Source organism: Megascapheus bottae, chromosome 14 (genome assembly GCF_031878675.1).
Source record: "Megascapheus bottae isolate mThoBot1 chromosome 14, mThoBot2.hap1, whole genome shotgun sequence".
In the NCBI taxonomy this organism is placed as follows: domain Eukaryota; kingdom Metazoa; phylum Chordata; class Mammalia; order Rodentia; family Geomyidae; genus Megascapheus; species Megascapheus bottae.
The window spans coordinates 6798925-6821414 of record NC_143522.1 but is presented as its reverse complement, the minus strand read 5'-3'; the positions used below and the strand labels follow the sequence as shown (position 1 = coordinate 6821414).

Sequence of the window (22490 nt, the reverse complement as noted above, 5' to 3'; positions counted from 1 at the left end):
GAGCTTCTTTTGAGCAAGGAGTTCCAGACCAGCTTCGATAACAGCAAGACTTCATCTTTTTTTTTTTTAAGTTACAATAGTAAAAATAACTCCCATAGTAAAAGTAACTCCCAAACAAATTGCTTTATCAAGACTGAATTAATAATTGAACATCTTACAGCTTCAGGTGGTTATATACAGCTTCCTTTAAAATAAATATTCAGATGTCAGTGACTCATGCTTGTAATTCTAGCTATTCAGGAACACTAGGTCAGTTCAAAGCCAACCAGGACAGACAAATCTGTGATACTTTTAGCTCAGTTTACCAGCAAAAAACGAAGTGGGGGGCCGGAAGTTTGGCCTAGTGGTTAAAGTGCTTGCCTAGCATGCATGAAGACCCGGGTTCGATTCCTCGGTACCACATACATAGAAAAAAGCCAGAAGTGGTGCTGAGGCTCAAGTGGTAGAGCTCTAGCCTTGAGAAAGTCCAAGGACAGTGCTCAGGCCCTGAGCTCAAGCCCAGGACTGGCAAAAAAAAAGAAAAAGTCTCAGGTTCTTAGGGGCCGGGAGTTTGGCCTAGTGGTTAAAGTGCTTGCCTAGCATGCATGAAGACCTGGGTTCGTTTCTTCGGTACCACATACATAGAAAAAAGCCAGAGGTGGTGCTGAGGCTCAAGTGGTAGAGCTCTAGCCTTGAGAAAATCCAAGGACAGTGCTCAGGCCCTGAGCTCAAGCCCAGGACTGGCAAAAAAAAAAAAAAAAAAAAAACTGGAAGTGGGGCTGAGCCAAAATGCTAAAGGATGGCACCTAGATCTTGTGTTTAAGCCTTAGTACTGGCGCAAAAAAGTAAATAAAATAAAATAAAGTATCTTGTTTATAAGTATAGTTAAAATTTAAGAAATTAGATTAACTGTATTTGAATTATTAATGATTAGTAGTCTTTATTTCTGCCAACAGTAGAAGACACTGTTTTATTTTTCCTTTTGTATTGATTGTCTTTTCTTGAGTTGTACTTGTTTTTTAGTTTAGTAGTTTGTATTTATCTGGCAAGAAAAAAAGAAATAAAGTCAGTTCACTTAGTATAAAGTTCTGAAATACAGAATGTAAATTTGCAATATAGAATTTTTAAAGTTGTTGATTTTAATTACAGTGCTAAAACACCTAATACTAATAAAATAAGTGATTGAAAAAAAAGAAAATTATGAGCTGGGCATGGTGGCTCACACCTATAATCCTAGCTACTCAGGAGGCTTAAATCTGAGGATCAAGGTTCAAAGCCAGTCCAAGCACTAAAGTCTGTGAGACTCTTATATTCAATTAACCACCAGAAAACCGGAAGTGGTGCTGTGGCTCAAGGGGTAGGGTGATAGCCTTGACCTGAAAAGCTCAAGGACAGCGCCCAGACCCAGAGTTCAAGCTCCATGACCAACAAAATAAGTAAGTATGGGCTGGGGATGTAGTTAGTAGTAGAGCCCTTGCAAGACCCTGAGTTGGAGTCTCAGGATTACTAAGAAAAAAAGTCAAAGTGGCACTGTGGCTCAAATGGTAGAGTGGTAGCCTTGCACCACATTGCTCAGGGAGAGTGCTTAGGCCCAGCGTTCAAATCCCACAACTGACAAAGAAAAATCATGGGCCGGGGTTTGGCCTAGTGGTAGAGTGCTTGCCTAGCATGCACAAAGACCCAGGTTCGATACATAGAAAAAAGCCAGAAGTAGTGCTGAGGCTCAAGTGGTAAAGCTCTAGCCTTGAGAAAGTCCAAGGACAGTGCTCAGACCCTGAGCTCAAGCCCAAGACTGGCAAAAAAAAGTTAAAACATATTTACAGTACAGCTTTTCTTCATAATATGAGCATTAAAATCATTTAGATAGGTTTTATTATTTATTACCATTCAGTTTAAGTATTTGGGTTTCTTGTGACTGTCTTATTCACTCTGGAGATGGAATACAGGTTTGTTCAACAAAAAGTATTTATTTTTTAAAATTTTTGCCAGTCCTGGACATGGACTCAGGACCTGAGCACTCTCCTTGGGTTCTTTTTTTATTTTTATTTTTTTCAAGGCTAGAGTTCTACCACTTGAGCCTCAGCACCATTTCTGGCTTTTCTCTATGTATGTGATACCGAGGAATCAAACCTGGGTCTTCGTGCATGCTAGGCAAGCACTCTACCACTAGGCCTAACTCTCGGCCCCAAACAAAAAGTATTTGAGAGTATTTGAAGTCAGTATTTAAATATAGTATTATATTGTCTTTCTGTCATTCTTTTTATGTGTGGATTTCTCTAGAGATTCTAGAATATGACATTTAATTCTCACAGAATAAACCAATTATAGAATGACATCATCATACAATTCTGAGCTATTTCACCAGATGCTGGTGGCTCACACCTGTAATCTTAGCTCAGGAGGCTGAGATCTCAGGATTGAGTTTTGAGCTGGCTTATGCAGGAAAGTCCATTAGATTCTCATCTACAAATACCAGCAAAAAGCAGGAAGTGGAGGTGTGACTCAAATGGTAGAGTGTCAGCCTTGAGTAGAGAAAACATGAGTGCTAGATCTTGAGTTCAAGACCTAGTACTGGCTCTTGAACTCTCTTTCTCTGTCTCTCCCTCCCCCCTCTCTCTATATCTATGCATATATGTGCATATGTCCATGTGTATATATATATATATCCAAATATTTCTTTCTCTAAACCCTAAACTTTACTAAGAGATGGCAGTCCTTTTAATCTCCCTTAGAAGTCATTGGATCCTACACATCTCACTCTATATGCTATCCATCCACCACCAAGAACAAGTTAAAGGGAGCCTTTTAAGACAATGAGTAAGGGGAAGAAGTGACAAAAGAACAAGAAGAGACTAAGGAATATACATGGAGATCACAGGATTATTGTTGTGGATATTTGTTCTTTTTTAGTCATCTCTTTCCTGTGTGCAGACATTAATTCTTAGCTGTATCCTAACTTGCCCAAATGCCAAAAGCGTGGCCCTCAATTCCATCAACAGAATCATGACAAGATGGGTAAGTAGTTCTTGATAAAGCCATGCCTGGTGCAACAATCATTCCTTCAGTTTAATGAACTCAGTGTTGACACAGACACAGACACATAGACACATACAGGCGCGCGCACACACACACACACACACACACACACACACACACACACACACACACACACACATAGAGCATAAGCTAGAAAGTGTCTGACACTGTTGAAATAGTGAGATTTACAATTATTAAAAGTTCCTTACCTCTGGGTTACCTTGCACATTTTCCCACCTAGTGTGCCTTTTTCTTTTTCTTTCCTTTCTTGCCATATATTCCACTGGGAAAGGGGAAGACAGATGAAGCCGAGGGTTGAGGAAATTAAAGAATGTGATGTAAGGGAAAAGAGAGTGTGAAGGAAAGAGAATGAGAAAAAGTGGAGAGATTATTAGAGAGATGTGAAAAAGAGAGAAGTGAGAAAGACAAAAAAGGGTAAAAGTGGGAAAAAGGCAATAGGAGAAAGAACTTAATTTGGGTCTTAAGTTCAGATTTATGTTCTAACTACCTCCTTGAAAAGTCTATATTCTTGCCAGTGGAACTCATTGTTTGACTTTACAAACCTTTACCCTTCAGAAAGGGACCATCCTCCCTTCCTTTTAGTTTGAGTTTTACAAAATGGTATGAACCTAGATGCTTAAGGTTGTAAGGAAATCAATTTGTGCTATTTAAGAGGAAAGTGGAAAATGAGTAGGTGTGAAAGAATCCTCTGATATTTCTCAGTTATTTTCCTTTTCTTGAATCTTTCATGTTTTCTTATTCCTTTCCCTCTTGGAAAAGTAACATGAGATCATAGAGAAGACTAAAATTTGGGCTCATTGTAAAGAAATAAGAAAAGCTGAGTAAAATAAGGCCTAAAAAAAGTTAAGAAATCTTAAGAAAAGAGATAAATGGATTTGGATTACCACAGAGAGACAGAGAGACAGAGGCAGAGAGACAGAGGCAGAGAGACAGAGAGTAAGATAGAGACAGAGAGACAGAGACAGAGACAAAGAGACAGATAGACAGAGACAGAGAGACAGAGAGGGGTGGGGAGAGAGAGTTTCATCTAGGCTGTACCATGTAGGTACATAGTCTTGTCATAAAAAGTTTATTTAAAGTGCCACCTTACTTAAAACTTTATGTAGAAAGGAGAAAAAGTAATTCCCTCCAATGTGGACAAGTATGAGAGATGAATTAGAGATGTTGGTCCCCAACTAGCCTTTCCAAGGAGCTGGGTGAATATCAGTTTGCTGCTTAATCACATCAGGAAATTGTTTACTAAATTTGGAAGAGGAGTTATAAATCTGTCTTCACTTAGAAATTAGATACTTTTTTCCATCTATGTTCACACTAAGTTTAACAGAATGCAGATTAAGATTTGGCTAATCTTTTATTTTCTTGGAGGTAAAGAGTGTTAAAGGTAAGAGTGTATGAAAGGGAAAATGATTTAGAGGAGCTTTAAAAAGGGTAAAGAAAAGCTAATCAGGGGGAAAACTGAAATACTATATAAGCCTAAGTAAGAAAAAAAAAATGGGAAGACATGAGACAGACAGAAAGGAATGAGAAGATACGTAAAAGAAAACAAAGAGGGAAAATAGTTAACACTTGGTGGAAAACGGACTATCCAAGCTGTACATTGTACCATCCTCCTGACTTAGCAATGCTTCTCAATGACTGACACTCTGCTTAGCTGTGGATTTCCAGAGATCAATTCAAGCTTCTTGCAAGACTGTCAAAGATGAGCCAGAAGGAGCACAGACATGTCCATTTGTAGATTGTAACTGCCCAAAGGTCTTGAGACAGCTAATTGTGCTCTCACCCCAGCATCACAGCTATATTCAGACATTTTACAGTTGAGGAAACTGAGGTCTGGAGAGATTAAATGATATCTTTGTATAACAGAGGTGGTAGAGTTGAAGCTTTTGAGTATATGTTTAAAAGTTGAAATTTTCATCTTCTCTTTCCAGATTTCCTCCGTGTGTGTTGTTCTTTTCGTGGACCTTCTAGAAGGTTGTACAGTATCCCAGACTGTGATTCCAGTTTTTACTTTCTACTTGCCTTAAAAAAGTGCTTCCTTCAAAAAATCTTCCCTAATTTCCCATTCTATTTTTAAAGTTTATACAGTATTCTGATCTGTATTATGTATACATGTCTTAAGACCAAGTAAATGTCCTGTTATTTTTTAATATCTCCCAGAAGGAAAGATATGTCGCACCAAAATGCATCAAATGTTCACTCATGTGAACAAAACTGTGTTTGTGCCAGAAGACAGGTGAAAGAATTAGTCATACATAGAATAAAACAGCTTGAGTATATTGTTTGGATTTCTATGGCTAAATAAATGAGTGTCTCAGAACATACATAGAATGCACTAATTACAGAGAGTTCTAAAAATTGTTAATATATATATCCTTGTCTTATGCAAACAAGAAATAAAATGTTCCCCTATGTTGATACTCTAGGATTTCAGAAAAATCTAATTTGATTCCCCCTCCCCCCACCCTCCCACCCCCCGCAATCTCTTTCTCTGACTCTTGTTTCTCTCTCTCCCTTTCCCTTCTTCTTTTCCCCCCTCCCATCCCTCTCTCTTCCCTGATATAGAGTCTTGGTATGCAGTTCAGGCTTCCCTTAAACACCCTATGCAAGGCTGACCTTAAACACAGCATCCTCTCATCCCAACCTCCTCAGTGCTGAGATTATAGATATATGTCATCATGCCTATCATAGTTGGATATCTTTGTGAAATAGAATTTGGGATAGAAATTGATAGTTGAAAATTTTGTAGACTACAAAGAAAAATTTGCATTTTTTTCACACAGCAGAATGTAGCATTTCTCTACAGTGTTCTCAGGTTTGATATAATAGGTGATAATATAGGCACCACATCATGGTGAATTTTTTTTTGGTGGGTCATGGGGCTTGAACTCTGCCTGGGCAATGTCCCTGAGCTCTTCAAGTCAAGTCTACCGCCCTACCTCTGGGCCTGGGCATTGTTCCTGAGCTCTTCAGCTCAAAGCTATCACCTTACCCTGGAGCTAAGCCCCACTTCCCATTTTCTAGAGGTTAATTGGAGATAAGAGTCTCAAGTCCTTTTGTGCTGGGCTGGCTTTGAACCTTGATCCTCAGATCTCAGCTCTTGGGTAATTAGGCTTGAGCCACCGCACCTGCACCCAGCTTATTCTTGTTTTTTGAAGTAGTTTTTCTTTTTCTCTCCACTTGAGATAAGTTAAATGTTTCCCAGTATCTATTCCATAATAATAATGTTTGCGACTATAACTAAGGCCTACTCTGCCTCTTAGGTTTGAAAGTAATTGAGAGGTCAGTCAGCAGGTATCAAAAGGAGAGATTTCATGCATGTCTCTAAAACAATCTCCATGTCAAGCATTTGTTGTTACAAGTGAAAGATTTTTAGATGTAGGAATATAGAGGAAACTACTACTCCTTGAAACATTAGTGTCAACTGATAGGGGAGAAAAATATTGCCAAGTATTTTATGGTAGACAATTCCCCCTTAGAAATACTATTATTATATTTTGGAGTCTGCCTGAAGAACTAGCCATGGAGTTATTCATGCTTCTTTCTCTAGTGCAGGGCTCTCAGAATAGAGCAAAGCCAAGAAAGGGAATGCATTAATTATCTCACTGGATCTTCTTGCCCTTGGCTGCTCTAGTATTAAAAAAAACAAACCTACAGGTGACTCCTACACACCAAGAATCGCCATTAAAAAATATAATGAAATTCATTCCATACCTGAAGTCTTTGAATCCCTTTTCACGAACCTGTACAAATAAATATCAGATTTCAAAGGTTTGCGACTATGACCACAACTATGTAGCAAAGAATTTCTAGGTGTAAGATAACTAGTCATTCTCTTAAATGTTTTGTGGTAGTAATGAATCATGTTTATCAAAGATAGGTTGTTAATGACTATAAGATTAGAAAATATTTACTTACAAGTTATCCAGCCTATAAAAGCCTTAAAAGCAAATTGTATGTAACAACATGCAATCTGTTTTGATGGTATTTCTCACCAGTCACTCAGTGAGCCTGCAGTATTCCCAGCCTCGGGTCTCAGGAGAGGCTAGTTGCTGCTGCACTCAGTCTTTTTTCTAGAAGTTAATTGGAGGTAAAAGTTTCAGGTTCTTTTGTGCCTGGACTGGCTACGAACGAGATCTTCAGATCTCAGCCTCCTGAGTATCTAGGATTACAGGCGCAAGCCACCGTGCCCAGCTAAATTTTTCATTTTTGCCCAGCTAAATTTTTCATTTTTGAAAGACCTAAAGTGGCAGAATAGAGTTTAAGTTTCTGTTGCCTTTATCTCAATATAGATTTAAATAGTTTACATTTTAAAGTCTAGTGAATCAGAGTAAAATATTCAGCAAGGTAATTGTTTAATTTTGTTTTCAGTATTCAAAGTACACAGATATAAACTTACTGAAATTTATGGTGCCAGAGAAGAAAAATAATATAGAACTTATCAACCTTATTGTCCTAAGGCCTACTAACGTCCCTAGAGTTAAGCATCGATGAATTCCATTCTGCTCCTAGCATATAGTATCTTTCATTTGTAATTAACATTCTGAAATTAGATCCCAACTAGTCATCATCATTATGTTCCTGATGCAAATAAGCAATAAAAAAAAAGAACCTATGCTGGTTAAATAGAATGTAAGCATATTATTTAGAACACTTTTTTTTTTTCCCAGCAGAGTCAGTGGATTAATGGCATGGGAAGTTAAAGGGTCTAGTAATTTGAGATTTGTTGAATTCTAACATACTTTATATTTCTAAAATTCTATGATTTTTTCTAGTTACATAGAATCTCATCATTTCTAATAGTGATTGTAATCATAACAATAACAAAAATTTGCAAAGCAGTTTTTTTTTTTTTTTGTGGGTCATGGGGCTTGAACTCGGCTTGGGCACTGTCCCTGAGCTCTTCAGCTCAATGCTACTACCCTACCCTCGAGCCAAGCCCCACTTACTGTTTTCTAAAGGTTAATTGGAGATCAGAGTTTCAGGTCCTTTTGTGCCCAAGCCTGGCTTTGAACCTTGATTCTCAGATCTCAGCCTCCTGAGTAGCTAGGATTACAGGCGTGAGCCATCAGCGCTGGGCCCTCAACTGATTTTTTAAATATTAAAAATGATAAAAAGGATGACATTGCCCAGAAGGAAATACACTCATTACCTGACTTTATATCACCTTTAAATATTAACAATAAAAATAAAAATAAGTACAAAGACAAAACTGAGGCTGAGTTCTGAGGATTGTGATTCTAAGCCAGCCCAGACAGGACCATCTGTGGGACTCGTTTCCAATTAGTTATGAAAAGGGGCTCTGCTTGCTTTGAATGAAAAAGCTACAGCAAAGCACTCAGGCCCTGAGTTTAAGACCCACTACTGGCACAGCAGGCTCTGCGTCCTCCCTTTGAGAACCACTGTGAGAACCTAAGATAATGTCCCTCCAGAGGAGATAATGAAGACTCAGCACTTTGAATGTCTTGGCACTTACACCTGTGGAATGGGGAGAAGTGCCCTGCCTAGACGCTTAAACAAACATTCCTCTGATTTCATGATTTGTGGGTCTCTTAAAAGTAATTTGTTTCTTTTGCTTTTCTTGACTTGTGTTTTGGTAAGATTATGAGTCAAGGCATATTCACATTTGCTATGTGAAGACTCTGCAGAAAGTGCCCCTCCTCCAGTATCAGCAGGAGTGGAAGGAACATACTGCAAAAAGTTGACTGATAGTTGCTTGACTTGTATTTCTTCGTTATTCCTGAGGCTGATTTCCTCCAACTATTTGTCTCTGGGGTAAATGTACTATTCCTGTCCTTAAATCATTTGTGAACTGAATCCTCTACAAATTCTTGTTAGCTACTTCTTCCATAAAGATAACGTATTCTTTCCCTCTTTTGTATGCATGGATGTATTTAAACTTATTTATTTAGAAGCTATCGTAATTGTTATGCATCCTATAATTCTTTTGCCAGAGCTTTATATTTTTTCAGTTCTCTGATCAAATGTACCTTTTTTGTAGTCTGTTCTTGACCACCTGTGTAACACATCCATGTCTCTTGCTCTTTCTGTCTATCTCTGTCTCTGTCTGTCTCTGTCTCTGTCTCCTTCCCTCTTCCTTCCATCTTCTTCAGTGGTAGCTCTTTATTTTTTCAAGTTCCCAGTTTCCGATTGTGCTTGTTATGCCATTTTTGTATTTTTATTAAAGTCATTTACTTGATTTCAGGTTTCCAAGTTACTAAGCAAAATTGAACATAATCTTCCTTGACAACATTTTTACTAATGTTTGACACTTTCAACTTTAATCTCAAAAATAAAAACACAGCTATCCCTTGGTGATTTATGCCTACAATACTGTTTTTAGTGGGCAGAGATAGGAAGCTTGTGGTTTAGGGCCAGTGGGAAAAACATTAATGAGAACCCCATCTCAGTCAATAAGCTGGGTATGAGGGATTCTGCCTATTATCCCACCTATGTACAAAGTATTGGTAGGTGAATCAAAGTCCAGGTTGTCCTGGGTTTAAACATGAGAACCTATTTGAAAAAAATAAAACAAAACACTAAATCAAAAAGGGATAAGGTTTAGCTCAAGTGGTAGAGTTGCCTGACTAGCAAGTATGAAGCCTTAAGTTCAAACCTCAGTACTTCCCTTCTCCCTAAATCTATCTTTAGTTCTTTTGTTTTTTGGAAGAATCAAATAAGTTCTTTTCAGTATTTCAAATTATTTAGAAATTTTCTAGTGAATTTCATTTTTTTATTGGTTTTTCTTATTTTCCCTTTTTTTAAACATGGATATACATTCCTGAATGTTTTTTTTTAAGTCCTCAAGAATGAATGAAGGGTTTTCTTTTCTTTTCTTTTTTTTTTTTACATGCTGGGCATCCTTTCTTATTTTGCTGGTCCTGGGGCTTGAACTCAGGGCCTGGGCACTATTGCTGAGCCTCTTTGTGTTCAAGGCTAGTGCTCTGTCACTTGGGTCACAGCACCACTTTTTCTGAGTAATTTATTGTAGGTAAGAGACTACTGGACTTTTCAGCCTGGGCTGGCTTTGAACTGTGATCCTCAGATTTCAGTGTCTTGAGCACCTAGGGTTGTAAGTGTGAGCTTTTTTTCCTTTTATATATTAAAAAGGTGTGTGCTTTTTTCTTTTATATATGTAAAAATAGACATAATGAATTACATTTCTCATTTTCATTTTTACCAATGTAACTTAAAAAAAAAAAGAGGTAGTCTTGCTGTTATCTAAGTTGGTCTGGAACTCCTTGGCTCAGAGGAGCCTCCTGCCTCAGACCAGAGCAGCTGGGACTATAGTCATGAACCTTACACTCAGCCTTATATGTGCAAAATGCTCAGTTTCCCTTTCATCTTTGTAACACTTCATGGTCACTCATATTCGGATTGCAGTTCACTTTGCATTAAAAGCTACTTTAATTATGAAAATGATTCTTTCACATTATTATTGGCAGTATAGAGAAGTATAAGGGATACATAGTAAATAAAGAAGAAAATATAATAAATATGCAAACTAAGGAAAAACTACCCACCATTCCTCCAGGACTCAAAATATGAGCACTATGATTTTATGATATTCTCTAAAGCCCATACAAGTGGCACCAGGTTGGTAGCCAGAATAACAACAGGAGTAAACATCTGGTATGTAAATAAAAATTAACCAAGGTTGAATGAAATGTGGCTGGTTACGAGGTGGACTGTGTCATCATACAATTGTACTCTAGCTGAGAATTTTCAGTCTGATGTCCTGGGGACAAAAAGCATATATCTGTTTTACATTACCACAGTCTTAGCATCCCCATCTTTTCCTCCCCTTCATACCTAGATTCTGTAGCTTTCTTTTTAAAATCAGCTTTCTTTTCTTCAGAGATGTCATCTTTGGATTTCTTTTCTTCATTTTCTGGAGGAGTCAGTGTAGTCTGAAAACATCTTTCCCCTTGGAAAGTCAGTGTTATGTTTGAGATGGTAACATGTTTTGTGGTGTCTCTTAATTCAGTCTTACTTTTTGTATTTCGTAGACATCCATGTTTCAGGATATTCTCAATTTTTTCCTTGAAGAGAATAAGCAGAAGCAAATGAGGTAATGGAAGCACATGACACAGCCATGGCTGTGTGTGGAGCAGTATTTCATCCACTCATTTTATTTGTGTTTACTGAGTGTGGTGAGTACCTGGGTCCAGTAGCCAAAACCCAGAGAGAGGGTGCTGTGTGCCAAGAGGAAGAGACCAGGCTGGCATTAGAGGGAAGAGAGTGTGAGAATCCAAAGCCAGGTGGCACATTCGAAAGTTCATGTCATGTATGCAGAACCTCACATAACCATCAGCACTCATTAGAGCACTCCTTAAGGTTTTCCCAAAAGGCCTTGCTACCTACTGTCCAATCTGAGGTTGCTCTTCATTAAGAGTGGCTAAACAGGAACTTATCATAATACTAATGAGTTTTTCTGAAGTCTCAGAACCTGTACTTAAAATTTAGAGTCTCTTAATTTCCGGGTACCTGTGAGTGTGCTACTGTTTCCACTGGCTGACAGCATTAGAATGTCTCACTCAGGCCGCAGGGCAATGGCTCAGCCAGTCTACAGCCTTTCTCTCTGACATTCTTCACCACTGTACTTTCTTCTCCCCCCACATTGCCACGCCCAGTACATTCCTGCAATTACTTCCTTGAAAGTATGGTAGAAATGTAATTCCATAAAGACAAAATGTATTTTCTGACAAGAAAATATATATACACAATATATATTTTTTCTCCTGAACATACATATGAAAAATGTATTTTTAATCATTTATTTTATTTTTTTATTGTGATTAATAGAAGGGTTACATTATATTCACCAGAAAGAAGGTGCATAACTTCACAAACATTGATACCCTTTCTCATGACATGGTCCTCATTTCCCTCCCACCCGCCCCCCGCTCATTTGATTTCCCCCCTTCCCTATCCAATTTCAAATAACCAATTAAGCACATATAAAATATACCAGATAACAAGGTGAAATATTGTAACAATATGAGATAACCAAGGGATGGCAAAAGAGATGAGAGATAGCAAAGTACATTAAGGACAACAATCACTCATTATATGGCTTTTGTTCCCTTATCCTGGAGGTCCTTACATTTAGTGTCATACTATTTGGCCTTATGTCTTTAGATTTTGTTCTATTGTAAATCTCTGCTAGGACAGCCCAAGGTTGAAAAATGTATTTTCGTATGTTACAAAGTATAGTCTTTATTTGTTACTCGTTTATAACATGAACATTTTTCCAGGCTAGGAAACATACTTCAAAGTTTTAAAATTATTACAGAGTAATAATTTAACAGATTTCTCTTGTGGCTTGCCAGATACGATGACAGTACCTCAGTAAGCCAAGTTAGATCCAAGAATGTTTCATTCTCAGAATTACACATCCTGTGGATCCATGTTTTCCTGCTTCTGGGCCTTTTCTAAGGATAGTCACTTTTTTTCAATTTTCCAATTTCCACCCTTACCTTTCCTTATTGAAACTTGTTACTAATCTTTCAAGTCCTGAACACTTCTATATCCAATTCAACCTTAACAATAACCAACCATGACAATATCCTGACAGTAACTCTTGTCAGTTCACTGATTTAGCTAGTTATATCCCATAATTCATGTTCAAGGTCAAGATTCTAGCCTAGGTCTCTATCTTGTGTGTGTATGTGTGTGTGTGTGTGTGTGTGTGTGTGTGTGTGTGTGTGTGTGTGTGTGTGTTTGCCAGTTCTGGGCCTTGAACTCAGGACCTGAGCACTATCCTTGGGCTTTCCTCAAAGCTAGCGCTCTACTACTTGAGCCCCAGCACCACTTCCAGCTTTTCTATGTGTGTGGTACCAATGAACAGAACCCGGGTCTTCGTGCATGCTAGGCAAACACTCTACCACTAGGCCAAACCCCTGGCCCAAGCCTATAGATCTCTTGAGTCCTAGCTTTCTTCATCACACTGATGGTGCATTAAATTCGATGGTAAGAAGGGGTCATGTTTTAGGAAACTTCTTGCAATTCCGTTACCACCAGGATTTAGGGATTAAATCTTCTGGTTAACATTAGTTAACTCAGATTAAATTCTGTAGCATTTTTTTTTTGGCCAGTTCTGGGGCTTGAACTAGGACCGGGCACTGTCTTTGAGCACTTTTGCTCAAGGCTAGTGCTCTACCACTTGACCCACAGCACTACTTCTAGCTTTTTCTGTGTATGTGGTACCAAGGAATTGAACCCCAGGCTTTATGCATGCTAGGTAAGCACTCTACCACTAGACCACCCTCCTGCCCCATTCCATAGCATTTTTTTTTTTTGCCAGTCCTGGGCTTGAGCTCAGGGCTTTAGTACTGTTTTTGGGCTTTCCTCAAGGCTAGTGCTCTACCTTGAGCCACAGCACCATTTCTGGCTTTTTCTATGTATGTGGTACCAAGGAATCGAACCCAGATCTTCGTGCATGCTAGGCAAGTACTCTACCAATAGGCCAAACTCCCGGCCCTCCATAGCATTTTTATCATCAATGTCAGCTACCTGAGAACTATGGTCTTGGTTATTACTCCAGTGCTTGATTGTTAAAGCACTGAGCTCTTCCATGTCATTTAAGTTTTCCTCTTGTCTTGCCCTTATTATGTCATCATTTTCAAATACCACCGTGACCTCTGAGATGTTTGTGGCATTGGGAATCTCTGTGCCTTCTGTGGCGTCTACAACTTCTGTGACTTCTGTGACAATTCTTATGTCTGGTATCTCTGGGCGCTCGTTTTCTGGCATGTCAGTGACATCAGTGACGTCTGTGACATCGGTGGTGTCTGAGAAATCTATGCTCCCCGATACACTGGAGGAATCAGTGTATGTGTACAAGAAGGGGCTCTGCAGACCCGTGCACGCCGTAATATCCATGATGTCTGCTGAGCCTGTGACTTCTGTGCTGTTTGTGACTTCAGAGGCGCTTGAACCTTCTGACACTTTGGAAGCTTTGGCTTTCTCCTGATTCAGGACCGAGATGAGGTCCACCCATTGGGAAAATAAGGCCTCTTGTTTGTTTGCAGGGGCGCTAAGTTGTAAGTAGTAGACACGGCCACTCACTAGCTTTACTTTGAGGCGCAAGTTCTTAGCATCATGCACAGAAAGCGTCACAAACTCCAGAGGGAGAAACCTGCAAATAAATGCAAAGGGAACACCATTACTGGAGATGTCAAACATATCTTCACTTTGTGTTTTGTAACAGCTTGAAGAGTGAGTTTCAGGACAACAGGCTACGGGGAGGGGGTTCCTGAAAGCAGTGTTAGCTTAGTTATGGGCCTGAGACTCTGATGTGCTAAAAAAGAAATCAGATCCTCAACTCTTTGGCATAGAAACTGTTTGTTTAAAATAATCCTACCTGATATAGGCTTAAAGATGCCTATACCAGCAAGTGAGTGCCTGAGACAAGATTAGAGCTAATCTGATGCATACTGATGCGAGAGGTAGTTTGTTGTTATGATTCTTCAGCTCCTGTTATATTGGTTTTTAAGAATTTTATTATTTTTAGCTAGTTTCTGCCTTCTCTGCATTTATGACTGCCTTTGTCATAAACTACTTTCCCACACTTTAGTGATAATGTTTTTTTGTTTTTGTTTCTTTTTTTCCAGTTGTGGGGCCTGAACTCAGGGCCTGAGCACTGTTCTTGGACTTTTCTGAAGGCTAGAGCTCTGCCACTTGAGCCACAGCACCACTTCCTGCTTTTTTCTATGTGTGTGGTACTGAGAAATGGAACCCGGGTCTTTAGCCAAACTCCCGGCCAGATACTGTTATTTATAGCAGAGTTAAATGATCTCCTTTAGAGTAATTTCATCTTCATTTCTGTTTTCAGATTCACAGGGAAAAAAATATTTTCAAAGAAATTCCGATATATGTATATATTGCCACTAGGGGGCTTGAACTCAGGACCTTATGATTTTACTCAGCTTTCTTGCTCATAGCTGGCACTCTCCTAGTTGTGTCATGTTTCCAGCTCCGAGATCTATTTTTTGCTAGAGATGAGAGTGTTGGAATTTTTCTGCCTGGGCTGGCTTTGAACTTCAATATTGCAGGTCTTAGTGTCCTCAGTAGCTAGGATTATAGGAGGAGAGCTATGGGCACCTGACTCTGAGATTTGTTACTCTTTTCTCTGTGACTCACCTGGTGAGAATCAGCTTTGCTTTAGAGGGAGGTGGTGATGTCAGGAGACTCTTGAAGAAGGGTCCCTTATCTTTTTGAGTACCAGATGTCAGATACGCCAGCAGCATCACGTTGGGGGTCGTATTAGCTGGACTGGAAGAACACATGCCTACGGTCACCCAGTTGGCTCGGTTATGAAGGTAAATGGATTCACCTCTCCTATTGACCTGAATGCAAAACATAGGAAGGAGTTTTTGATCAAAGACATGGCTTAACCTCCTGGCTTACCAGAGCAGTGGAAGAGATGCCAAGAAGGAAAGGGAACCAAAGCATGATGTATCCACTCTTTACTTGCACTCTTTACTTTAACTTTTGGAGATAGCAGAGTGCTTGGAGCAGATATAGTGCTTGACTTAGGGGAGATGCACAGGGAAAGTGAACCCAGAACAATGAGAGAGACTATTGCTGTCACCAAGTATGAGTTCAGGGTGTTGTGGAACAGCTTAACAGGGGGTCTGGACTTAGCTGAGGGGGCCAGAGCCTGTGACGGATAAAACATGTAAGTTAGCCCTTGGAAGATGCACTTAAAATACTGATGGCCAGCTGGTGGTGCCTCATGCCTGTAATCCTAGTTTACTCAGGAGCTGAGATCTGAGGAGCATAGTTCAAAGCCATCCCTGGGCAGGAAAGCCCATGAGACTTTTTTTTTTTTTTTTTTTTTTTTTTGCCAGTCTTGGGCTTGAGCTCAGGGCCTGAGCACTGTCCTTGGACTTTCTCAAGGCTAGAGCTCTACCACTTGAGCCTCAGCACCATTTCTGGCTTTTTTTCTATGTATGTGGTACCAAAGAATCGAACCCGGGTCTTCGTGCATGCTAGGCAAGCACTCTACCACTAGGCAAAACTCCCGGCCCCAACCCATGAGACTTTTATCTCCAATTAACTACCAGAAAACTGAAAGAGGTGTGGCTTAAAGTGGTAGAATGCAAACTTGAGCGAAAGAACTTGGGAACAGCATCCAGGTCCTAAGTTCAAGCCCCACTACTGCCAAAACTGGAAATAAAGTAAATTACTGATATATATATATATATAATATAATGTATAATAATCTTGAATATGAATTTCAGAGTTAATTCCATAGACCTTGCAAAACATTAAGATAAAAAATATAGTAAAATTTGGGGATTATGAAGTTTGGCTATCAGTTTTGTCTTAGACACATTTTAAAATTTGTGTTATTTGGTTATTATTATTATTGTAATACTGAGGATCAAGCCTAGGAACTTATGTATGCAAAGCATGTACTCAACCCCAAGCTACTTCACCAGCAATAGAATTTAATTTTTTTTTTGCCTTTCTGGGGGTTGAACTCAGGGCCTAATCTCTGTCCTTGGGCTTTGTCAAGGCTATAGCTCTACCACTTGAACAACAGCACCACATTCGTCTATTTCTGTGTATGTGGTACTGAGGAATCGAACCTGGGTCTTTATGCATGCTAGTTTTAGGCCAAACTCCCAGCCCTAGAATTTAATTTTTAATAATGGCTATATGAGCTGGATGTAGGGGCATATGCCTGTAGACCCAGCTAGACGGAAGGCTGAGGCAGGGAGTTTGTGGTCAGTTTGGGTAACACAGCAAGCCCTTGTTTTTAAAAGAATAAGAGAAATGGCTGTTTTAACATCAAATTTACAAACTTCCTGAATACTTCCCAATAGGTCTGCTAACTGATAGCCCATCTCTGGATATGGAGCCTTGGAAGTCTTTCCATAGCTGACAACCTGGACAATGTGGAGCTAAACTGGCTAGGTGGACAGGACATGTTTCTCACATGTGACCAGTACAAACCCAAAGTGTTTCCAATGCACTGAATGGTTTCATTCATAATGTAAGTGCATTCTCAGAGAAAGGAAGCTGTTTGCTGACTTTGTTAGGTTTTTCCTTCAGAACAAATGAAATTAGTTTAATATCTAGCTTGTTACCAATCACTGTCTTTGCTTCTTTTCTGTTCCCCTTCATTTTCCCTTCCCCTTGCTCTTTTCTCCCTTCTCTTCCTTCTCTTCTCCTGTTCTCTCCTTTCCTTCGCTGTCAGTGCTTAGGATTGAACCTGGGGGCCTTGCTATGCTAGGGAAGCCCTCTACCCCTGAGCTAACCTCCATTTCCCCATTAGATGTTTTGCTTTAGGATATCTTCTCGATCTAAAAAAGAAGTTAGCTGAATGTTTTCCTGTGACAGGATGTTCTAAAAATCATTTTGTGTAACTCTGGGAAGATTATGTTAGAATGAAAATTACAGTGGAATTAGGACAGAAATCCTCCTAAGAATTTGTCGGATGTCACTTTAACACTGTAATTATTTCAGGTTGTTTAACATTTCCAAAATTGTTCTCCTTAATTATATCACATAGTCCCTTGCCACATTTAAAACAATTCTCTTCCTAGATTTTTTGGTTGTTCTTGTTGTCTTTGAGAAAATTAAATACTGAACTTTTAAAATTCAGAGCTCAAGTATTATTTACCTGAATGAAATTACTCTCTAATGTGGGAGGAGTTACAAAAGGGGCATACTCTCCGCCATCCATCTTCTTTTTAACATTTCCAGGCTGTGGGTTGGGTTGAGCATCTTGTTCTTTCTTCTTTGGAGCAACATCTTGTTCATTCGTCTTTGGACCAACATCTTGATCATCCAACTTTTTGGTGTTCTTCTTCATTGTGCTTAGGTATAAAAATTAGAAAATTGAGGGAATAATAATACAGTCGAGGATATAGAGAATATAATACTTATTTCATTTATCCCTTGAATTGACAGTTTTAAATATTCTGGAGACACTTGACACTGTGCCAGACACTGTGGATGCATTGGAAAGGACTGAGGAGATCCTGGCCTTCTGCCACTTACACTCTATGGGGTGACAGATAGTAAGGAAGCAAGCAAAGAAGCAACAGTAATATATGAAAAAAAAGGATGTTACATGTTAGGCAGTATAAATATTCTAGCACAGATACTTTTAATGAAGGTGAGGGCCGTGTGGCTACAAACTTACATGATTAGGTTAGTCTCTGGGAGACTTTCTCCCTACAACATTGTTTTTTCTTCCAAATTGGTGGGAGCACTTCCTTTTTAATCATGCATACATTCAAGGATACCCAGCTACTCAGATATCTCTTCAAAGAATAAATGCAAATGGTCAGTGACCCCCCTGGAGACACCCTAACCACCACTAATCATTAAAGAACTGCTAAGCACAAGTATGACGACTTCCTACCTCACACCCATGCGTTGGCAATTATTGTTTTTAAAAGCAGTAAATGTTGGCAAGGGTGCAGAGAAGCTTTAGCTCTTGTGTGATTGGTGGGATGTAAGTGGTATAGTTTCTGTGGGAGACAGTATGGTGGCTCCTTACAAAAATTAGATGTAGAAGTGACCCAGAAGTCCACTTGTGGGTATATAAACCTAAAGAATTGAAAAACACAACCGTGAAGTAATTTTATTTTTTGGCAGTACTAGGGTTTGAACTGAGGACATCATACTTGTTAAACAGATGCTGTACTTCCTAAGTGAGACCTTCAGCCCTTCGAAGAGCCACTGTATTTGTAGCAATATTTAATTCATAATAGCCAAATATTCTTACCTCAACTCAGCCAAGAGTTACAATCCACTGTTGGAGATAAAGTTTGTGACTCACTGCAGTTTGAGCTTCCTCTTTTTCATGATGAAGCCTTTTGTGTAGAAAACCAAGAGAGAAAAGAAGCTAATTTCAGTTCTAATGTTTATTTGTTACTCTATGTTGAGACCCATAGCTGAGAGTCCTGTAACTACACTTGGGGGTGTTAGGTTTGGTGTAGTGAGTGTCATCTTCAAAAGCTTCCTGTGTTGGAGATTTTTTTCCCTATTTCTTGGAGTCATTAACCTAATAATTAGATTAACTCACTGATAGACTTTCTCTCTTTCTCTACAAACACACACACACACACACACACACACACACACGTTTGTTGTTGTTGTTGTTGTTGTTGTTGTTGTTGTTGTTGTTAGTGGGGCTTGAACTCTGGGCTGTCCCTCAGCTCTTCAGCTTAAGGTTAACACTCTACTACTTGAGCCACAGCACCACTTCTGGCTTTTTTCTGTGTATGTGATACCAAGGACTTGAACCCACAGCTTCCTGCATGTTAGGCTAGCACTCTACCAGTAGGCCAACCTCCTGGTCGTGTGTACATATTTTATATGTTTTAATGGGTTTTATTTAGTCATTTTCACATATTCCAATATTGTTCTTTGATCATACTCACCCTCATTATCCTCCCTTGTTCCCCTTGTTTAACTCTTCCTCCTCCTAAATTAGGCTCATAATTTAATGGCAATATTAGGATGTGGCAGCAACTTTAGGGTAGAGCTTAGTTGGAGGAAGCAGGGCACTAGAGATATGTTGTTGGGGGCTATCTCTTGTGCCAGGTTCCGTCTTCGTTCTCTCTGCTTCCCTGCCACTAAGAGGTGAGTATTTCTGTTCTACTATTCCCTCTTCATCATGCTCTCCCTCTCCCAGGCCCAAAAATATGCAACAAAATAACCCTGCATTGAAGCTGTGACTCAGAATGAATCCTTCCTCCTTTGGTTTTGCTTATGTCAAGTATTTTGTCATAGCGATGGAAACAGCATAGTTGGAGAGGGTTGCTGTCCTCATTTGAGCGGTTGTTCATGGTGAGTCTCATCACCATCTTCAATGTGTCCTCAGCTCATCCTCATCCTGAAACTGCCAGATAGTGAACTCAGCATTATCCTAAACGTCACAGGAAATGATCTGACTGCAGTCTTCTTGGTGGAAGGTTGGAGAAGAGATGTGACCAGTGATAATTGCAATAATGTTATTTCTATTAATGAGCTGAACTTTTGTAGTTTATATAGATATATTTATATACACACACATGTGGCAAGAAGGCAATCTTGTTCATTCCAGTGTATGTGTAATGGAACTTCAGGAACGTGTTGACTGAGGTGTGAATTGGAGTAGAGGCAGAGGCTGGGTGTTTAGAGGCTGCTGTGGGAATGCAGAGCTACTTTCTGGTATAATTTGTTGTACTGGGATTGTGGATACATCTTTTCCAATCATAATTTATATTTTTCAATAATTCATGCCTTTGCTATGTATCAAAGGTCCTACACACTGAGTTAAGCAGGCACGATGTAGAGAAATATTACAGTAAGGGCTTGCCCGGTGTAGCAAGAGCAAGGGCAGCCTAGAGGAATCTAACCTTGACTGCAGTAGACCATAACTTATTCTATTGGTAGCAGGTCCTTTACAGCTTTTCTGGTTTCTTTTAACCAGCTTTCATCCCCCTCAGATATTTTTCTGTTCTTCCAATTCCAATGGTAGATAATTATAGCAGCAAATATTTTTTCTGCAGAATTACAGTATAATTTTCATCAGAAAAGGGAGCATTGTTGCCAGAAACCAGTGTCTCATGCCTATATCCTTGCTACCCAGGAAGCTGAGATCTGAGAAAAGTCCCATGAGACTCTAGTTAGATATGAAAAAGCTAGAAGTGGTGCGGTTGCTCAAGTGGTCAAGTGATAGCCTTAAACCAAAAGCTTAGGGGTAGCAGGGAGACTCTGAGTTCAGCCTCTGGAGCAGCAGGAAAAGGAAGGAAGGAAGGAAGGAAGAAAAGAAGGAAGGAGGGAGGGAGGGAGGGAGGGAAGGAAGGAAGGAAGGAAGGAAGGGAGAGGGAGGGGGGCTGGGTGCTGGTAGCTTACGGCGGTAATCTTAGCTACTCAGAAGGCTGAGAGCTGAGGATCCTGTTTCAAAGCCAGCCCAGGCAGGAAAGTCTGTGAGACTCTTCACCAGAAAACTGGAAGTAATACAAAGTAATACTGTGGCTCAAGAGTGGTAGAGCATTAACCTTGAACTGTTCAGCTCAGGTACAGTGCCCAGGCCTTGAGTTCAAGCCCCATGGCAAACAATAACAACAACTTTAAAAAAAAAAAAAGAAACGAAAAGAAAAAGAAAAAGCAGCTATGTTGGTAACTGACTTCTAGTAAAAGGAAAGGCAGAGAGATTCTGTATTAAATCTGATCATAGGCCATATTTTAGTCTCCAAAATGAGTAGCAACAAAGCAGAACAAAGTATGGGTCAAGTGGTAGAGTGTCAGCAAAGCAAGCTAAGCAAGTGTGAGGCCCTGAGTTCAAATCCCAGTACTATCAAAAATTAACCTAGAAGGGATTCTGTTATTTTCTTTGGTGGTACCTGAGTTTGAACTCAGGCCCCTTCCTTGCTAGGCAGAATCTGTACAACTTGAGTCATGCTTCCTGTCTCTTCTGGAATTGGTTATTTTTGAGGTGGAGGGTCTTGCTCCATGTTTGCTCTGGTCTGGACCATGTATTTGTCCTTCCTTGTGTGATTAGAAATAACAGGTGTACCACTGTAGAAAGCCATTGGTCAAAGATGATGTTTCCTTAGCTTTTTATGCCTAGGCTGGCCTTGAACGTAGTTCCTTGACTTCTGTCTCTAACAAGGCTTTGATTACTGTGTCATTTTAAAGATCAAACTGACAGATTTTTGTTGTTGTTGTTGTTGGCTGTGGGGCTTGAACTCTGGGCCTACGCCTGAGCTCTTCAGCTCAAGGTTAGTATTCTACCACTTTGAGCCATAGTGCCACTTCTGGTGCTTAAACTCTGAATTCAGTCCCCAGGACTGGCCCAAAAAACAAAACAAAAAAAGGAGGCCGAGAGTTTGGCCTAGTGGTAGAGTGCTCACCTAGCACGTACGAAGACCTGGGTTCGATTCCTCAGTACCACATACATAGAAAAAGCTGGAAGTGGTGCTTCCAAGACTAAGTACAGTGCTCAGGCCCTGAGTTCAAGGCCCACGACTGGCAAAAAAAAAAATAAATAAAGAATCTCGTGAACTTTCATGGCTGGCTTTGAACTACGATCCTCAGATCTCAGCCTCCTGAGTAGTTATGATTACAGGCGCAAGCCACTGGTACCTGGCCAGATTATTTTTTAAGAAGAAGAAATTCAAGTAGTAGGTATTAAAATTTCCTAATCATTGTAGTTGAGGTACAAAAAACAAAACTATAAGGAAAAGAAGACAATGGAAAGAAAATAAACACTTTCCCCTCAAATGAACAGAATTCATGGAACTATCCAGCCCCTCCTCTATTTGATTCATGCCCAGTTTGCGGTAATGGCACACACTTACGCAGAGATGATGCTGAAATAGGCGTCTGGGAACCTCCTGGATGTTGACTAGGAGAAGAATCTCCAAGTAGCACACTTCCACTCTTTTCACATCTCTACTGGACAGGTGATTAACCACTTAGCAAAAGAAGCACAGCTCAGGCAG

The 22490-nt window shown here is 39.7% G+C and overlaps 1 protein-coding gene across 6 annotated transcripts; it reads right to left on the bottom strand.

Annotated features, from left to right (window-relative positions):
* Nucleotides 1–917: 917 nt before the first annotated feature.
* Garin2 (golgi associated RAB2 interactor family member 2) lies at nucleotides 918–22490 on the bottom strand. 6 transcript variants are annotated; one of them, XM_090344312.1, is made up of 9 exons: nucleotides 22347–22490; nucleotides 18782–18869; nucleotides 17669–17864; nucleotides 15178–15383; nucleotides 13549–14173; nucleotides 10846–11075; nucleotides 6748–6776; nucleotides 3225–3298; nucleotides 918–1021 (listed from the first exon to the last, which is right to left on the bottom strand). In XM_090344312.1, exons 3-9 carry the CDS (start codon nucleotides 17858–17860, stop codon nucleotides 1004–1006), a joined length of 1374 nt encoding a protein of 457 aa, XP_090200438.1. In that variant the 5' UTR covers nucleotides 17861–17864; nucleotides 18782–18869; nucleotides 22347–22490; the 3' UTR covers nucleotides 918–1003. The 6 variants fall into 6 exon arrangements, 4 of the variants coding, with proteins under 4 accessions (XP_090200438.1, XP_090200441.1, XP_090200442.1 ...); XR_016537563.1 differs by lacking the exon at nucleotides 918–1021 and adding an exon at nucleotides 6952–7106 and having other exon boundaries at nucleotides 3242–3298; XR_016537564.1 differs by lacking the exons at nucleotides 918–1021; nucleotides 3225–3298 and adding exons at nucleotides 4369–4509; nucleotides 6952–7106.